Source organism: Terrapene carolina, unplaced genomic scaffold, assembly GCF_002925995.2.
Source record: "Terrapene carolina triunguis isolate 2854851 unplaced genomic scaffold, T_m_triunguis-2.0 Scaffold192, whole genome shotgun sequence".
Taxonomy (NCBI): domain Eukaryota; kingdom Metazoa; phylum Chordata; order Testudines; family Emydidae; genus Terrapene; species Terrapene triunguis.
The window spans coordinates 26,857,637-26,872,070 of NW_020664543.1; the positions used below are offsets into that span (position 1 = coordinate 26,857,637).

Consider the following 14,434-nt stretch of genomic DNA (forward strand, 5'->3'; position numbering starts at 1 on the left):
CGCTCCCTCAAAAGAGTGGAAAACACCAAGCGGAGAAAAACTTTATATTTATTTAAAATGTTCAGTTTACAAAAAAAAAATGAGGGCTTCAATCACTTAGGGAGTGATTATGTAAGGTCAGAACAGAGAAAAAGTGCAAAATTTGCAGAAATCACTTTTTCAACGCATTAAAATGGCTACACTTTTCATGGACCAGTGAATTAAATAGATGGATTATGTAATGAATGATACCATCACATTCAGTAGCATTCCCAGTCTGTCTGTCACCCTGGCTCATGTCTCTCCTTGTCACTTCCTTTCACTTTCATTCTCCCACTCTCTGAGGCCTGGTCTACACTAGGACTTTAATTCGGATTTAGCTGCCTTAATCCGAATTAACCCTTCACCCGTCCACACTACAGAGCCAGTTAATTCGAATTAAAGGGCCCTTTAAATCCATTTCTGTACTCCACCTCGACGAACGGAGTAGAGCCTAAATCGATTTTGTTAATTCGAATTAGGGTTAGTGTGGACGCACACCACCGAATTACTGTGTTTAAGTTAATGGGGTAGTGTGGACGCACACCACCGAATTAAGGTGCTTAGTGTGGCCGCGCACAATCGACTTTATACAACCTGTTTCCCAAATTCGAATTATCTAAATTCGGATTAATCCTGTAGTGTAGACATACCCTGAGCTCCTATCTGACAGTCTCTGACCCCTACAGTCAGCTACACTCCTCAAGGATCACACAGGCCAGTGACAAACAGGCTGCACAATTCTTGGAGCAATGTGGTTGGTTTCTCCATTTCAGTAGCACCTTGGTCTTTATAGTTTAACAATTCAGAGGCCCCATCAAGCCTTATGGGTCATACAAACTGATTGTATCGTAGAAGGTTTTCAGGAAGACAAGAGTTCTCCAGGATCATAGAGATTAGGGTGTCTGAGGCTAGAGAGGTTGATTTCAGGGTCCTTAGAGGGGATGTTTTCCCCAAGTGTCAGGGACACAGTCTGAGCTGTGATTGTTCACTCTGAACCCAAAGCCAGGGGTGGATTCTCTCCCCACTGAAGGAAGTCGGTGGGAAAGTGAAGATTGGGGCACCATTATCAGCATCCAGAAATGTCACCAGCCCCTGTTCATAGTCCAGACAAACCCGAATCCTCCTGGGGACCCAGCTCAGGGGCAGAGGGGTTTTAGGGGAGGTGAGAGCCTGGAACTCACCCCACCACTGCTCCACAGCCCAGATCCCCCACTCAGGGTTAAAGCAGATCAATCCCTTCCTCCTCACAGACTCTCTGGCAACCCCCACAGCCCAGATTATTTCACCTCCCACCTCCACCTCCCAGTAGTATCTCCCAGATGTGAATCCCTCACAGCCCAGCACGCACTCCAGGGTATCAAATCTCTTGGGATTGTTGGACAGTCTGTGCCATTTGTCTCCCCATCTGACACTTTTCTGACCCTCAGAGAGGAGGAGTTCAGGATGAGCCGTGTCTGGATCCAGCATCACATTCACTGGGGAGAGAGGGAAGCAGAGTATTAGAGCCAGAGATCATCCCTGAGGTGAGTGGCCTGTCTACTCATTCCTATGAATTTAATATAAATAATGTGTATGGATATCTATGAAAATCCCAGGGTCAGAGTTAAGGGTGTTTGGATGATAGTCAGTGAAAATGTTTCTGTTCATTGGTGTGGGCATGAACTCAGAGTTAAGGTTGCTGTTGGATTTTTTGTCTGACTTCAACTTGGGAGCATCTTAGTAATGTTTTTATTTTTAGACTGGTTGTGTCATGGTCAGCATTGGTTTGGTTGGTAACTTTAGCTACAAGTTCAAGAAAACATTTTCATGGGAATTTTCTCATAACTGAAAAATAATTTCCATCTTGAAATCTCACCCTGTCTGTGCGATCCTAGAGTATTCTCTTTTTTTCCCTCCAGTTCAATTGGCAGAATGTCTGCGGGGGAAAAGATAAAATCAGTGAGATTTTATGTTGTCATATTTATAACAATATCCCCACTCTTAACTCACATGACTGTGTTTTAATTGTGGCAGAGAAACAGACAGAGAGGGACAGAGACACACATAGGTCTTTAATACAAACGAGTCTGAAACCTTCCATTTTCTCTTTCATTCAGGCATCTCACAGCAATTGAATCAATATCCATTAAGTCTCTGAACCATCCTAGGAGGTACAATCTCTAAGAGATGTTTATTGTTCTCTCATCATCCCCCTCCAACCCTTGGTTGGTTTGTCTCATTCTCCTATTGCATTTTGTCATGACCTAGACCCAGATCCTGCAAAAACTTTAGCGTGACTATTATGCTCAGCATCTGTACAGAGCTCAGAACAATGTGGCCCTTGTTGTCCATTGACTGAAATACAAACAACAACAAAAATATTGCATAGATTTGGAAATTAAGGCTGGAAGAGGTTTGGCTCAATGGGCCAGACTCATGCCTGCACTGGCAAAGGGATAGAAGGGGACAGTTTTTGATCTCCCTAGTCAATGGTTACAGAGGCCAGTATAGGCCTGGCACATGATAGAGAAGTCCTGAGGTCCTGGCACAGTTACACCCTTGTGCCACTAGCCTCTTGTGATATTTCCCAGGTGTACCCAGGGCTGTGAGCACTTCACTGCCACATGCCTTACCAGGAGAAGCCATATCTGTACCTGCCTTGGGCCAGCTCCCAACTCCACTGGCCATAGGCAACACAAGCACTGCCCTCTGGGCTCCACAGGCCCTGCTGTCTCACGTCACATTAGTGATTGGCTCATTCCTACCCTCAAACCCTGCAAGCATCTCCCTGGAGCGTCCATCCCCTGGTTCACTGGACACTCATAGTGTTCACAGATTCGCTGCTTCTAAAGAAACAGTGCACACCAGTTTAGCAGTTACACTTCAGGTCACTGTGCTGCTTGACACATGGCACTTAGCTATTTTTATATTGAAAACAAGCACCATATACTTTTATTTAACAAACCATCAAGATTCAAGTCATAGCGAGTAGTATTGGAAACAAATGGTTACATTTAAAATAGGGCTGTCAAATGACTAAAAAGCATTAATCTGTTGATCTGGGGTAAGTGACTGATCTCTTGGGACTAGAAGCAACCTGAATATATTGTGATTTTTAGTGTAAAGCCTTGTCTACACTACATAGTTTTATCGGCAAAAGTCAGGTTTCATTGACAAAACAGTGGAGGTGTACACACTGCAATGTTCCTTCTGCCAACAAAACTCTCCTCCTTTGCCAACAAAATAAAACCACCTCGACGAGAGGCATAGAGCTTTTTGCAACAAAGTTATATCAACAAAGTGTTATTGTAGACACCAAGCTTGGTTATGTTGCTAGAAATGGCCTCCAGGAGGTTACCCAAAATGCCCATCCTGACTGATCTGGTCAGCAGCCCAGGACCCAGGTACACACCCTTTAAAGGCCAGGGAATTTTTGAAATTCCACTTCCTGTTTCCTCGGCATAGAGAGCTCACATCTCATCTTCCCAGCTGACCATGGTGGCTCCATACAGCAAACATTCTCCCAGTTGGAGTACACCGGAGTTGTTGGATCTGCTGATGCTGTGGGGAGAGGAGGCTGTGCAGTCCCAGCTGCACTCCAGCTGTAGGAACTTCGATACCTATGGGCAGATTTCTCATGGCTTACTGGAAAAGGGTTACGAACAGGACAGTCATCAGTGCTGAGTGAAGATAAAGGAGCTGAGGCAGGTGTACCAGAAGGCAAGGGAGGCAAACCGTTGCTCTGGTGCTACGCCGAAGATCTGCTGCTTCTATAAGGAGCTGGTTGCCATCCTTGGCAGTGACCCCATCTCCACCTCCAAGAGCCTCGTGGATACTTTAGTGGGGCTGCAGGCAGTGGACAGTAGACTCAACCCCAAGGACAAAGTTGTGGACGAGGAGTTTGAATTGGAAGACAATGTGGAGCACACGGCAGGGTCGTCCAGTGGCGCAGCGAGTCAGGACCTCTTTTCCACTCTGGAGGGGTCTAGCCAGTCCCAGCAGTCTGGCTCTGGCATGCATGATACAGGAGAGGAGAGCTCTGGTAAATGATCTTTTTGAGTTGATACTGCTCGGTTATATGAGGTAGAGCTGTCCTTTTCTCTGTGAATTCTAGAAGTGGGTGAAGGGATAGAAATGTACAAGACTAGCTGTTTTTGCGTGTGCTCCACTTTCCCCTGTGCAGCTAAGCAGTGCAGCAGAACTGTGTTAATGCACATCGAGATTTCATGGGAATCCTCCACAGAGATCTCTAGGAATTTTCCTGGAGGTACTCGCCAATCCTCTGCCGAAGGTTCCTTGGCAGAGCTGCTTTGTTCCTTCCCCCATTGTAGGAAACTTTCCCATGCCAATTGGCAATCACTTGTGCAGGGACCAAAGCAACACACAGGCGAGCAATGTAGGGACTCGGTCTGAAGCCCCTCCTCTGGTCAAACTCACCATGATTAGGGTGTTCACTGAGATGTGTGCTTGCCTGGGGATAGTGAGAAAGTGATTTGTATGTAAAAAGAGGTATTTTACTATAATGATTCAATGCTATGTGTGAACTAACAATCATGCTTCTGTTTATTGTTTGTTGTGCTTCTGCAGATGCAGCCTTCACGGGAACCCCCTACACACCAGCGGAGTGCCTCCCCCAGACAAGGACGCAACCAAGGTGGAGTGAGGAGGACATGTTCCAATTCTCAGAGGCTGAAAAAAGAGAACACAGGGACTGGAGAGAGACCCGGAAGGAAAAATGTAAAATAGAGAGGCAGGACAGAAAGGAGAACGAGGAGCACATTATAAAGGGCCAGGAGCGGATGATAAACGTGATGGAGGGGAAAACAGAGATGCTGAAGTCCCTAATCATGCTTCAGGCAGAACACATGAGTGCTCATCCCCCCCCTCCCTTGAAGCTGATACAGAACTGCTTTCCATGCCATCCCAAACTTCCCAGGCCATCTTGGTACCCCACTCGTTCCACCCCCTCGGACAGCTTCCAAAATGATAGCTGGATGTACATACAGCTATGAGAGCCTACACTGCCATGCGCTATTATCTCCCTTCCCACAAAGCCTTTTGTGTGTGTTGTTAATAGGTATTTAATAAAAACAAACTCTCTGAAAGATAACCAATCTTTATTTGTTTCCTAGACATGGTGTTTGCTGCTGGTAGTAATACGTAGTGGCAATTTGATCATTTGCTGAGTAAAAATCCGAATCAGGAATCATTGCTATTTTCATGCAAGGTGGCAAGTTAACAAAGCATGGCAGAGTGCTGTATAGATAGACATATTACTGGTGCTCATTGTCAAAATGTTGTCTCAAAGCCTCCTGGATTCGAATAGCCCCCCGTTGTGCCCCTCTAAGAGCCCTGGTATCTGGCTGCTCAAAATCAGTCACCAGGCGATCCGCCTCTGTGCTCCATCACTGGGGAAACTTTTCATCCTTAGCCTTGCAAATATTATGGAGCACGCAGCAGGCTGCTATGATCATGTGAATATTTTCCTCATTTAGGTCTAACCTGCTATAAAGGCAGGGCTAGTGCACTTTTAATTTGACAAATGCACATTCTACAGTCATTCTGCACCTGCTCAGCCTATTATTGAAGTGCTCCAGGTTTCCCATGTAAGACTTCATGAGCCATAGGATTAAGAGGAACGCTGGGTCTCCCAGGATCACTATGGGCATTTCAACATCCCCCCACTGACTGCAAATTTCTGTACAGGCCAGTGTTCCTGAAGATGCATGCGTCACACACCTTCCCGGACCACCCCACATTGATGTCAGTGAAACACCCATGGTGATCCACAAGCGTCTGCAACACCATAAAGAAGTGCAACACCCCTTTCTATTGATGTACTCTGTCACAAGATGGTCCAGTGCCAAAATTGGAATATGTGTGCCATCTATCACCCCACCGCAGTTAGGGAATCCCATTGCCGCAAAGCCATTCACTATTTCACTCGCATTGCCAAGAGTCACAGTCCTTTGAACCAGGATGTAATTAATGGCCCTGCACACTTGCGTTAACGCAGCCCCAGTGGTGGACTTCCCGACTCCAAACTGATTCACGACTGACCAGTAGCAGTCTGGAGTTGCCAGCTTCCACACAGCGATCGCCATGCGCTTCTCCACCAAAATGGCAACTCTCATTTTGGTGTCCTTGCACTGCAGTACTGGGGTGAGCTCCACACACAGTTCCAGGAAGGTGGCTTTCCACATCTGAAAGTTCTGCAGCCACTGCTCATCATCCCAGACCTGCATAATGATGCGACCCCACCACTCTGTGTTTGTTTCCCGAGCCCAGATGTGATGGTCCACTGTGCGCAGCTATTCCGTGAATGCAAAAGTAATCTGGTGTTGTTTCCTTCCATGGCACACAGCAGGTCAAGCAATTCTGATTCCTATTCAGATTGGGAGTTCATGATATACTGCATGACCATCCGCGATATGTCCATAAAAGTGACCACAACAATACACAGCAGGGCAGGATCCATCTTTTCCGACAGAGATGGCGGGCACACAGTAAACAGAGGCCATTAAAAAGTGCAGCAACACACAGCTGGAATCCCTTGGAATGATAGGAAGAAAAAAACTACAATCATAGGACGTTGATCCTGCCCCCATGATGCACTGTGATCCACTCCACCTTCCCACAACTTCTGGCTGCAGAAAGTGGCGAGTAGCACAGTGGGATAGCTATCCACAGTGCACTCCTTCCACTGTCAATGCTACAGCATCAAGTATGGACACGCTCCGCTGACAGAAGGAGCATTGTGTGAACATGCAGAAGCAATGTAATTATACCAGTTTTTGATTGTTGGCATAAATTGGTTGACAAAACTGTGTAGTGTAGACAAACCCTAAATGACCATTTATCCCTAAATCCAGCATACTCTCTACTCCATTATTCAAGTAATTAATGAAAATATTGATTAGTACCACATCCAGTTCTGATCTCTGTGGTACCCCACTAGATGCACCCTTACAGTTTGGCAGTGAATCACTGATAACTACTATTTGATTATGGATTTCAAACCAGGTTTGCATCCATTTTATAGTAATTTCATCTAGATCCCATTTCCCTAGTTTGCTTATGAGAACATAATGTAGGACTGTGTCAAAAAGCTGACTAAAAGCATGATACAACACATCTAAAGCTTTCCCCCAGCCCTGGACCAGTAACACTGTTGTAGCCCATAGAGCCAGCTTTAGCAATGTGGCATATGGGATCTGTGACACCACACACCAGTCAAGGCACTCATTATTGAACTAGTATTGTTCCATAGCAGAGTCCTTATACATCTCATTCACAGTCTCCTTGCCTGTGCCTGACCCAGATAAGGATGTGTACAGCCAATTGGCTGTTGTCCATCCCTTAAGTCATTTCATAAGAACATAAGAGAACATAAGAGCAGCCATACTGGGTCAGACCAAAGGTCCATCTAGCCCAGTATCCTGTCCTCTGACAGGGGCCAGTGCCAGGTGCCCCAGAGAGAATGAACAGAACAGGCAATCAAGTGATCCAACCCCTGTCGCCCATTCCCAGCTTATGGCAAATAGAGGTTTGGGACACCATCTCTGCCCATCCTGGCAACATCTCAAAGACAACATCTATAAGGAACACATCAACATTCCTCCTCTGGTGGGCGATCACACAGAAAGCCAAACCTGGAAAATCCCACAGATGGCCTGTTGCTCAGAAAAGGGCCATCACTGCATTTGTAGATGGGATATGTTTGAGGTGGATACTGTCCTGTGTGGACTGCAGGGAGAGGATCAGCTATAGAACCTATCACATCTTTGTGCCAGGTCATACTGACCAAATGGAAGACATGGATGGAGAGGGTGACCTATGATGAAAATGGCCAGTATTGTGTAGTAACCAGCCATCAAAAGTATCTATGTGATCAATTGGAGTGTCAGGTCACAGAGCCAAATTGCTGTTTTACCCCAAAACAACATACCTTAATAGGGCACATAGTGATTTCTCCTGTCCCTGCATTTGAAAGCACCACTATTATTATATCTGACCCAACCTATCAAGACCTAATTGTCCAAAGCACACCAACATTTCTTGTTTATATTCCTCCACTGAATTTACACTTGAAACATTTAGTGGATCAAAAAGACACACACCTCATACAAATTACCAATAATGTCAATGAGGCTGACCAATCTTTTACCCACTTGATTAATACAGGTGATGAAGTCCTAGCAGCACCATTACGAACAAAAATTGAGTTAAAAGGATGGGTTATCATTCAAGGCATTGCAATAGGATTATATTCATTGTATTCGGATGCATGCAGTGTAAAATCAGGAGATTAAGTACAAAGGGTCAAGTGACCCAACAACAACCTAGGGGGATGAAAGAGGATGAAACTAGCCAAAGTGTAAGCATGGGACCTACAACAGGGACATATCTGGTACCTGAGCATCCATATGCTGCATTTATAACTACACAGCCAGAATCAATCCCTCAGGTCCCTTAACCTCAGTAACAGGAGACTGAGACTGGCACCAGAACCTCCCCCTCAGGTAATCAACCATCTACATCATAATATATGTGATAGGGTTAATTTGCAATCACCCCATCAAAGGGGGGATTTATAGCCGATAGCCAGTTTCAGCATTTTATTTTTACTTTGCAGTAATGCAAGCAACCTACAGGCCTGTATCCTGTAAGATATTGGCTTAAGCAGTTAGCATATGGCATAAGTAAATTAGCCTGAGGCTTTGAGGCCTATAACCATACCACTAGATTCCCAAGGATGAGAGTATGTGAGTAAATGAGCATTTGTGTGAGGAATCATACAAGATTTCATCTTCTCTCTGTATTTTGCTGTCTTTGTATGTGGTATACATCTCTTTGTCTTTACTAATTGTGCTTATAGAAGTAGTTAAAGCTTTGCTTTGCCCTCACTGTGAGCATCTTCATTGTGCACAACGGGGTTTCCAACCAGACTTAATAACCTTAATTCTGTTGTGCCTGATTCTGGGACTAGAACCCTACTGCAATCCCCCAGCTCTTTAAATGAGAATTAATAGGAAATATAAGCAGTTACTACTAAAGAATTGGGCTACATTGTCAAAGAAGGAAATTAGGTTGGTTTGGCATAGTTTATTCTTGACAAATCCATGCTGACTATTCCTTATAACCCTATTATTCTCTAGATGTTTACAAATTAATTCCTAGTATATGTCTACCTTCCAATATGTATTAAATAGCTACATAATCTAATTATGAACCATTGGACTGAGACCATCTCTTCCCACATGCTCAGAGACTCATCCTGATTTCCTCTCCTTGATCTCATCTCAGTACCTTTGACCTTCCTCAGCGTCTCCATTAGAGCAATAGTTTTCTGGGCGAAATCACTCAGGCTCTTTTCCAGTTCAAGAGAAATCTCTGCCGGCTGCTGGAACTTCCCCTTCTCACACCTGGAGAAAAACAATCTCTTGTTATATTTAATTTAGTAACTCATTACAATTTTGGCTTGTAAAAGCTGCTGCTCTAATGGGCCTGGCATTAAAATTCCTCTACTTCTGCCAGCCACAGAGCAGGTGCAGGATAGGCCATGGCAGTGCAACCTTCTCCCCAAAACTCCTATGAATGTTGTCCAACTCTGGCCTGGAGACATCAGCTTTAGGGTTAAAAGGAGAGTTGAATCTCCATGGCCAATTTGCTCCTTGGCATCCAGCCTAGTAGTCGTAGTATTGTAGACATCTGTCAAGTGGAGACTAGATGGACTCACCAACTCCCCCCACCCTATCTCACGGCACACAACAGGTCTCCACAGGGGCTTTCAGGTAGGAAAGACCCTTGATCACTGCTGACCTGGGTAGGATTGTTGCCAGTGCCCTAGAGGTGAAAGGCCCAGATTCCACCCCATAATCCAGAGACAGCCAGTCCCCCAGGGAGGTGACATCTCTAGGAAATATTTTAGGTTAATAATCTTTTACATAGGGTGGACAATGCCAGATTCTTCTATACAATGGGGAGAACCTCAGGATTAAATTCATCAGAGAGATTTGTATCCAAAATGTGACCTGCCCCACACATTTTGCTGTGGAGCCCTGTGAAGATGAGGTTTTAACATGGTCTCCAAGCACTTTCCCAGCATTGTGAAGTGTGAAGGGAAGTGAGAAGGAGCTGCAGTACCTGCTCAAGGTGCTTCTGACATCCTAGAGGGGAGAGAACGAGAAAAAGAATCTTAGACCTATGTGGCAGATACTGGGGATCCCAGGAATAGGATTTTGTACACATGGGAAAAGGAGACCCTGCCCTGGCCTCAGAGCCATTCCATTAGCTGAGCTAATGGGGCTTTTCCATCTCTTACATCTGAATCTGTAACTCTTCAAAGAGCAATAAATACTGACATTTCTGCACTGCACGCACCGAGTTATACTGAGGTCTCTGATTGCTGGACTCTAGTACCCATGATTCAAGAGCTGTCCTGTCCCAGTATTGGGATCTGGGATATACATAACTCAGTCTCACCTGCAGGAATTCACTCCCTGGCTTCTGACACTTCCCCTCCATCTCACTAATCAGCTCACTGAGACGGGAAATCTCCTCAGAGCATTTGGTGGTACTTTCATTCTGTATCTTTACAACCTTCTTGTCCAGCTTTTCTAGCTGGGCCAGCAGGAGTCGCTCTTGTTCCTCCAGGAATTGCTGCAGTTGCTGAAATTCAGACACAATCTTATGCCTCTTGGTTTGTGTTTGTTTCTGTAAAAAAAAAAAAAAAAAAAAAACATAAAAACAAAAAAAATAAAAAAGGGAATAAAAAAAAAAAAAAAAAAAAAAAAGGCAGGGCAGGTACATGGAGAGTCTGGAGTCCTGCGTGTGCAGGAGAGAGACTTCCTTTGCAATCTCTAAGATTTCTGACATTTGACTATATCCTGTGGTTACTAGGCAGAGGATTTTCTAACACCTTCCCATTTGGCCCCAATCTCTCTTAAAGGGTCATTTCTCTGTCTGACAGGGTCAGTATATTGAGCTATCAGTGTTCTCTGAGTATCCAGATCCAGGGCAGCACGAGGCAGGACTCAGCACTGTAGCTGGGCAAAATTTTTCACACTAAAAATTTTTGAGGTCAAATGTAGATTTGGTGACACAAACATTCATGAATTATGCCAATTTCACCAAATGTTTTGATTTAAAAAACCTGAAAAAATCAGAACATTTCATTTCCACATTTTCAGAAGAACGTGAAATCTCCTTGTTTTTAATACAATTAAACAATTTTTGAAAATGCATATAATCAAAAAAAGCATTTGGATTTTGTTGAAATTAAACACTTAATTGACCCAAAATGACAACAAATCAGCCTTTGATTTACTGAAAATTTAGGAAAAAAATGTATTTGGTATCCCCCAAAGTAATACTTTTCCTTAAATGTCCAGTGAATGAAAAGATTTGTTGTTCAAACAACTGTATTGAGAACTACATTGACAGAGATGATGGGGAGAAAAAAAAGAGCCAAATAATTACCGTAAATAATTCAACAAAGAACTGCAGGCTTAGACAGACAGCACTGAATTGGGCACATTCAGTTCACCTTTGGAAGCTTTCCATCCAAGGCACAAAGGCTAGTAATTAATTCATTCATTGAAATAAAGTTTTGATTCTGAAGAGGAAGATGATGGCCTTCTCTAGGGAGAGTTTTCAGGTCCTCTGTCTAAATGTGTGTGCGCACAGGCACCCACAGTATCCTATGATCATGGAACAGCACACAAAAGCTCACATTGACCAGGACCATGGAGACCTCCCAGACCATGTCCCTGCAGATTAATAACAATGGGAACCTACCAGATATTCCTGGATTCTATTCTTTACAATCATATTCAGTCTCAGGAGCTTTTCTCTCTCTTTCCTCAGAGTCTTCAAATGGGTCTGAATTTTCTTCTGAAGAAACAAATGTTTTGGTTGGTTTGATTTTACAGGTGAGAGTGGGGTGATCTTTTCCCGCCAAACAAATATAAATGAATAAATAAACAATACAACACTCTACTGATGACTGGAGAACCTAGTAGGTTTGTGATATCAGAGATACCAAGAAATGAAACCTCCTTAATAGATCCTGGGAGTAGCTTATATTTGTACTTTGGGGAATTATTTGGCCCAGTTTCTCCACTGAATTAAACCAGCATGAAACTGGGGTCACATCCTTGGATTTTTCTTTCACCACGTGAAATAACCTATTTTTTGAGTTTTCACTAACAAAGTGATACGAATCCCAGAAGCTACCAGGGCCAGAAATATGGGCTGGATTCCCAAATCCCATTCAGCTTCAGTCCTGAACCCCCGGGGATGGCGCTGACTGGACAGAACTGGTCTAAGGGCAAGTGCAAACCCCCTTAGAGGTGCTGATTTGTGTTAAGAATGGTTGAGTTTTGCCTTAGTGCTGTCCTGAACCCTTTTAGTGGGAATGCCCTCTGGGTAGCTATCCCTTAGTTCCTACCATAGAGCCCAGAAATAGTAGATTGTAGGATATTTGAAAAGGCTGCATTGTGGGACTAATGGAACCACTTTAGCTGGTCCTTGCCCACATACACAATAGAACAGGTCAGATTGACACAGGTCAGCATTGCCAAGGGGTTAGTTTTGCTGCAATGCAGTCTAATCCCAATGGTATTTGGCATGGACCTGCGCTGTCTGAAGCCCTCAAGGTGCTCGGGGTCCACACAGTGTTTAGCTCAGTGACCTTGTCTAGTGCAGGCTGGCATCTGAGTTTAACCCCTCATGGAGAAACACAGGAATTCCGAATCCCAGTGAGAAACCCCATCTCCCTGCTAGGCCTGGGACCCTTACAAAGGAGCCTTTCCCACCTAATGGCCACACTTCATCACTACATAGTGCTGTTGGGGAGGCAGCATGGACTAGTGGTTAGTGCCCTGGCCTGAGGCTTGGGAGATGTAGGTTTTACTCCCAGCTCTGTCACAGAGCTGCCAGGTGAGTTTGGGTAAGTCATGTCCCCTGTCTCAGCCTCTGTTTCCCCTCCCACCCACTGTCTGTTTTGTCTAGTTAGATTGTAAACCGCTCAGAGCAGCGATTGTCCCTCGCTGTGTTTTGGGCTGGGTCCAGCACAATGGAGGTCAGATCTCATTTGAGGTCTGTAGGGACTACTGGGATGAAAATAATAATAAAAATAAATATTGTGATATAAATCAGTAATAACAACAGCTTGTAACATCCCCTTCTCCAGTCTGAAGGCAGCACTCGCACATAGACTGGCCTGCAGCTCTTGTGACTTAAACCTCACTGGTCGTTTAAGAGCTTCAGATGAGTTGAAAGGTCCCTTATCTCACCAGTTATCTTTAATGCCTTCATTTTTGCCTTTTTCCACATTCCCCTAAACATTTCCTTTTATACCGTTTTTCATACAGTGAATAATGCAGTTACATCAGTAGCTATAGAAGGGAGCAATCAAATAAAACCAGCAAGTTATGATGACATTAACCTGTAATGAAAATTCAGTTAGAATGATTTACATGAGGCAATGATTCCCTACCTTGTACTCCTGGGCAGCCTCCTCTATGGGAGCCACAGTGTGAGCTCTGTGAGCCTGTGATCTGTCACACAACACACAGATGGGGGTTTGATCCTCTTCACAGAACAGTTTGAGAGGCTCCTGGTGTTCCCCACACACACCATCCCCTCCCGCTCCTTTTGCTTTGTGTAAATTCAGCTGTTTGACTATTTCTAGGACATTTGCCAGCTGCCTGTTCAGCTTGAGATTTCTCTGTTGCACAGTTTCTCTGCACTGAGGGCAGGAGAAGTCTGTATCTGATCCCTGCCAGCACTGGGTGACACAGGCTCGGCAGAAATTGTCCCCACACTCCAGAGTGACAGGTTCTGTGAAATACTCCAGACAGATGGGACAAGTCACTTCTTCCTGGAGACTTTCCATGGGGTTCTCTGCAGCCATGGCTCCCTCCCGGCAGTGAAACTGGGTTAGTTTCACTTTCCTGAGTTCAGAGACTCACCCCGCCTGCAGCAGCAACTGGGCGTTTCTCTTCCTGTCACTGACTTTTGCTGTTTGCTGAGCTGGATGGAGCCAGTTGTTGACATTACAGCCAAGGAGGCCTTTGTGGAAAATATGCCAATAAGGCTCTGACTGTCCTCTTACTAAAACTCAGTGGTGGTGTTTTGATTGGCTAACTCCCAGTGCCAAAAGAAAGGGGAAGGGTCGATGGGAAAGCAGAACGCTGAGATTGACAGTCCCCAGGAACAATGGGGAGAGGCCAATGCTCCAGGTCAGCCTGATTGACAGGGCGGGCAGGCTAATCAGGGAGTCGGGGGGGGGGGGTCCGGTCCTCCGTGAATTGCCTGGGTCAGACAGAGAGGGGCCGAGCTAAGGAGAAAGCAGGGGCCTGAACTGAGCTGGGAGCTGAGCTGTGCTAGCCAGAGGGGCCAGAAAAGCAGCTCAGGAAGCAGGTCAATG

The 14,434-nt window shown here is 45.0% G+C and overlaps 1 protein-coding gene across 2 annotated transcripts; it reads right to left on the reverse strand.

Moving 5' to 3' along the window:
• Window positions 1–678: 678 nt before the first annotated feature.
• LOC112120056 (zinc finger protein RFP-like) lies at window positions 679–14,118 on the reverse strand. Of its 2 annotated transcripts, XM_024218971.2 has the most exons (7): window positions 13,502–14,118; window positions 11,800–11,895; window positions 10,486–10,716; window positions 10,147–10,169; window positions 9,310–9,425; window positions 1,877–1,936; window positions 679–1,496 (listed from the first exon to the last, which is right to left on the reverse strand). In XM_024218971.2, the coding sequence occupies exons 1-7, from the start codon at window positions 13,916–13,918 to the stop codon at window positions 979–981; spliced, it is 1,461 nt and encodes a 486-aa protein (XP_024074739.1). In that variant the 5' UTR covers window positions 13,919–14,118; the 3' UTR covers window positions 679–978. The 2 variants fall into 2 exon arrangements, with proteins under 2 accessions (XP_024074739.1, XP_026510294.1); XM_026654509.2 differs by lacking the exons at window positions 679–1,496; window positions 1,877–1,936 and adding an exon at window positions 5,116–6,552.
• Window positions 14,119–14,434: the final 316 nt, after the last annotated feature.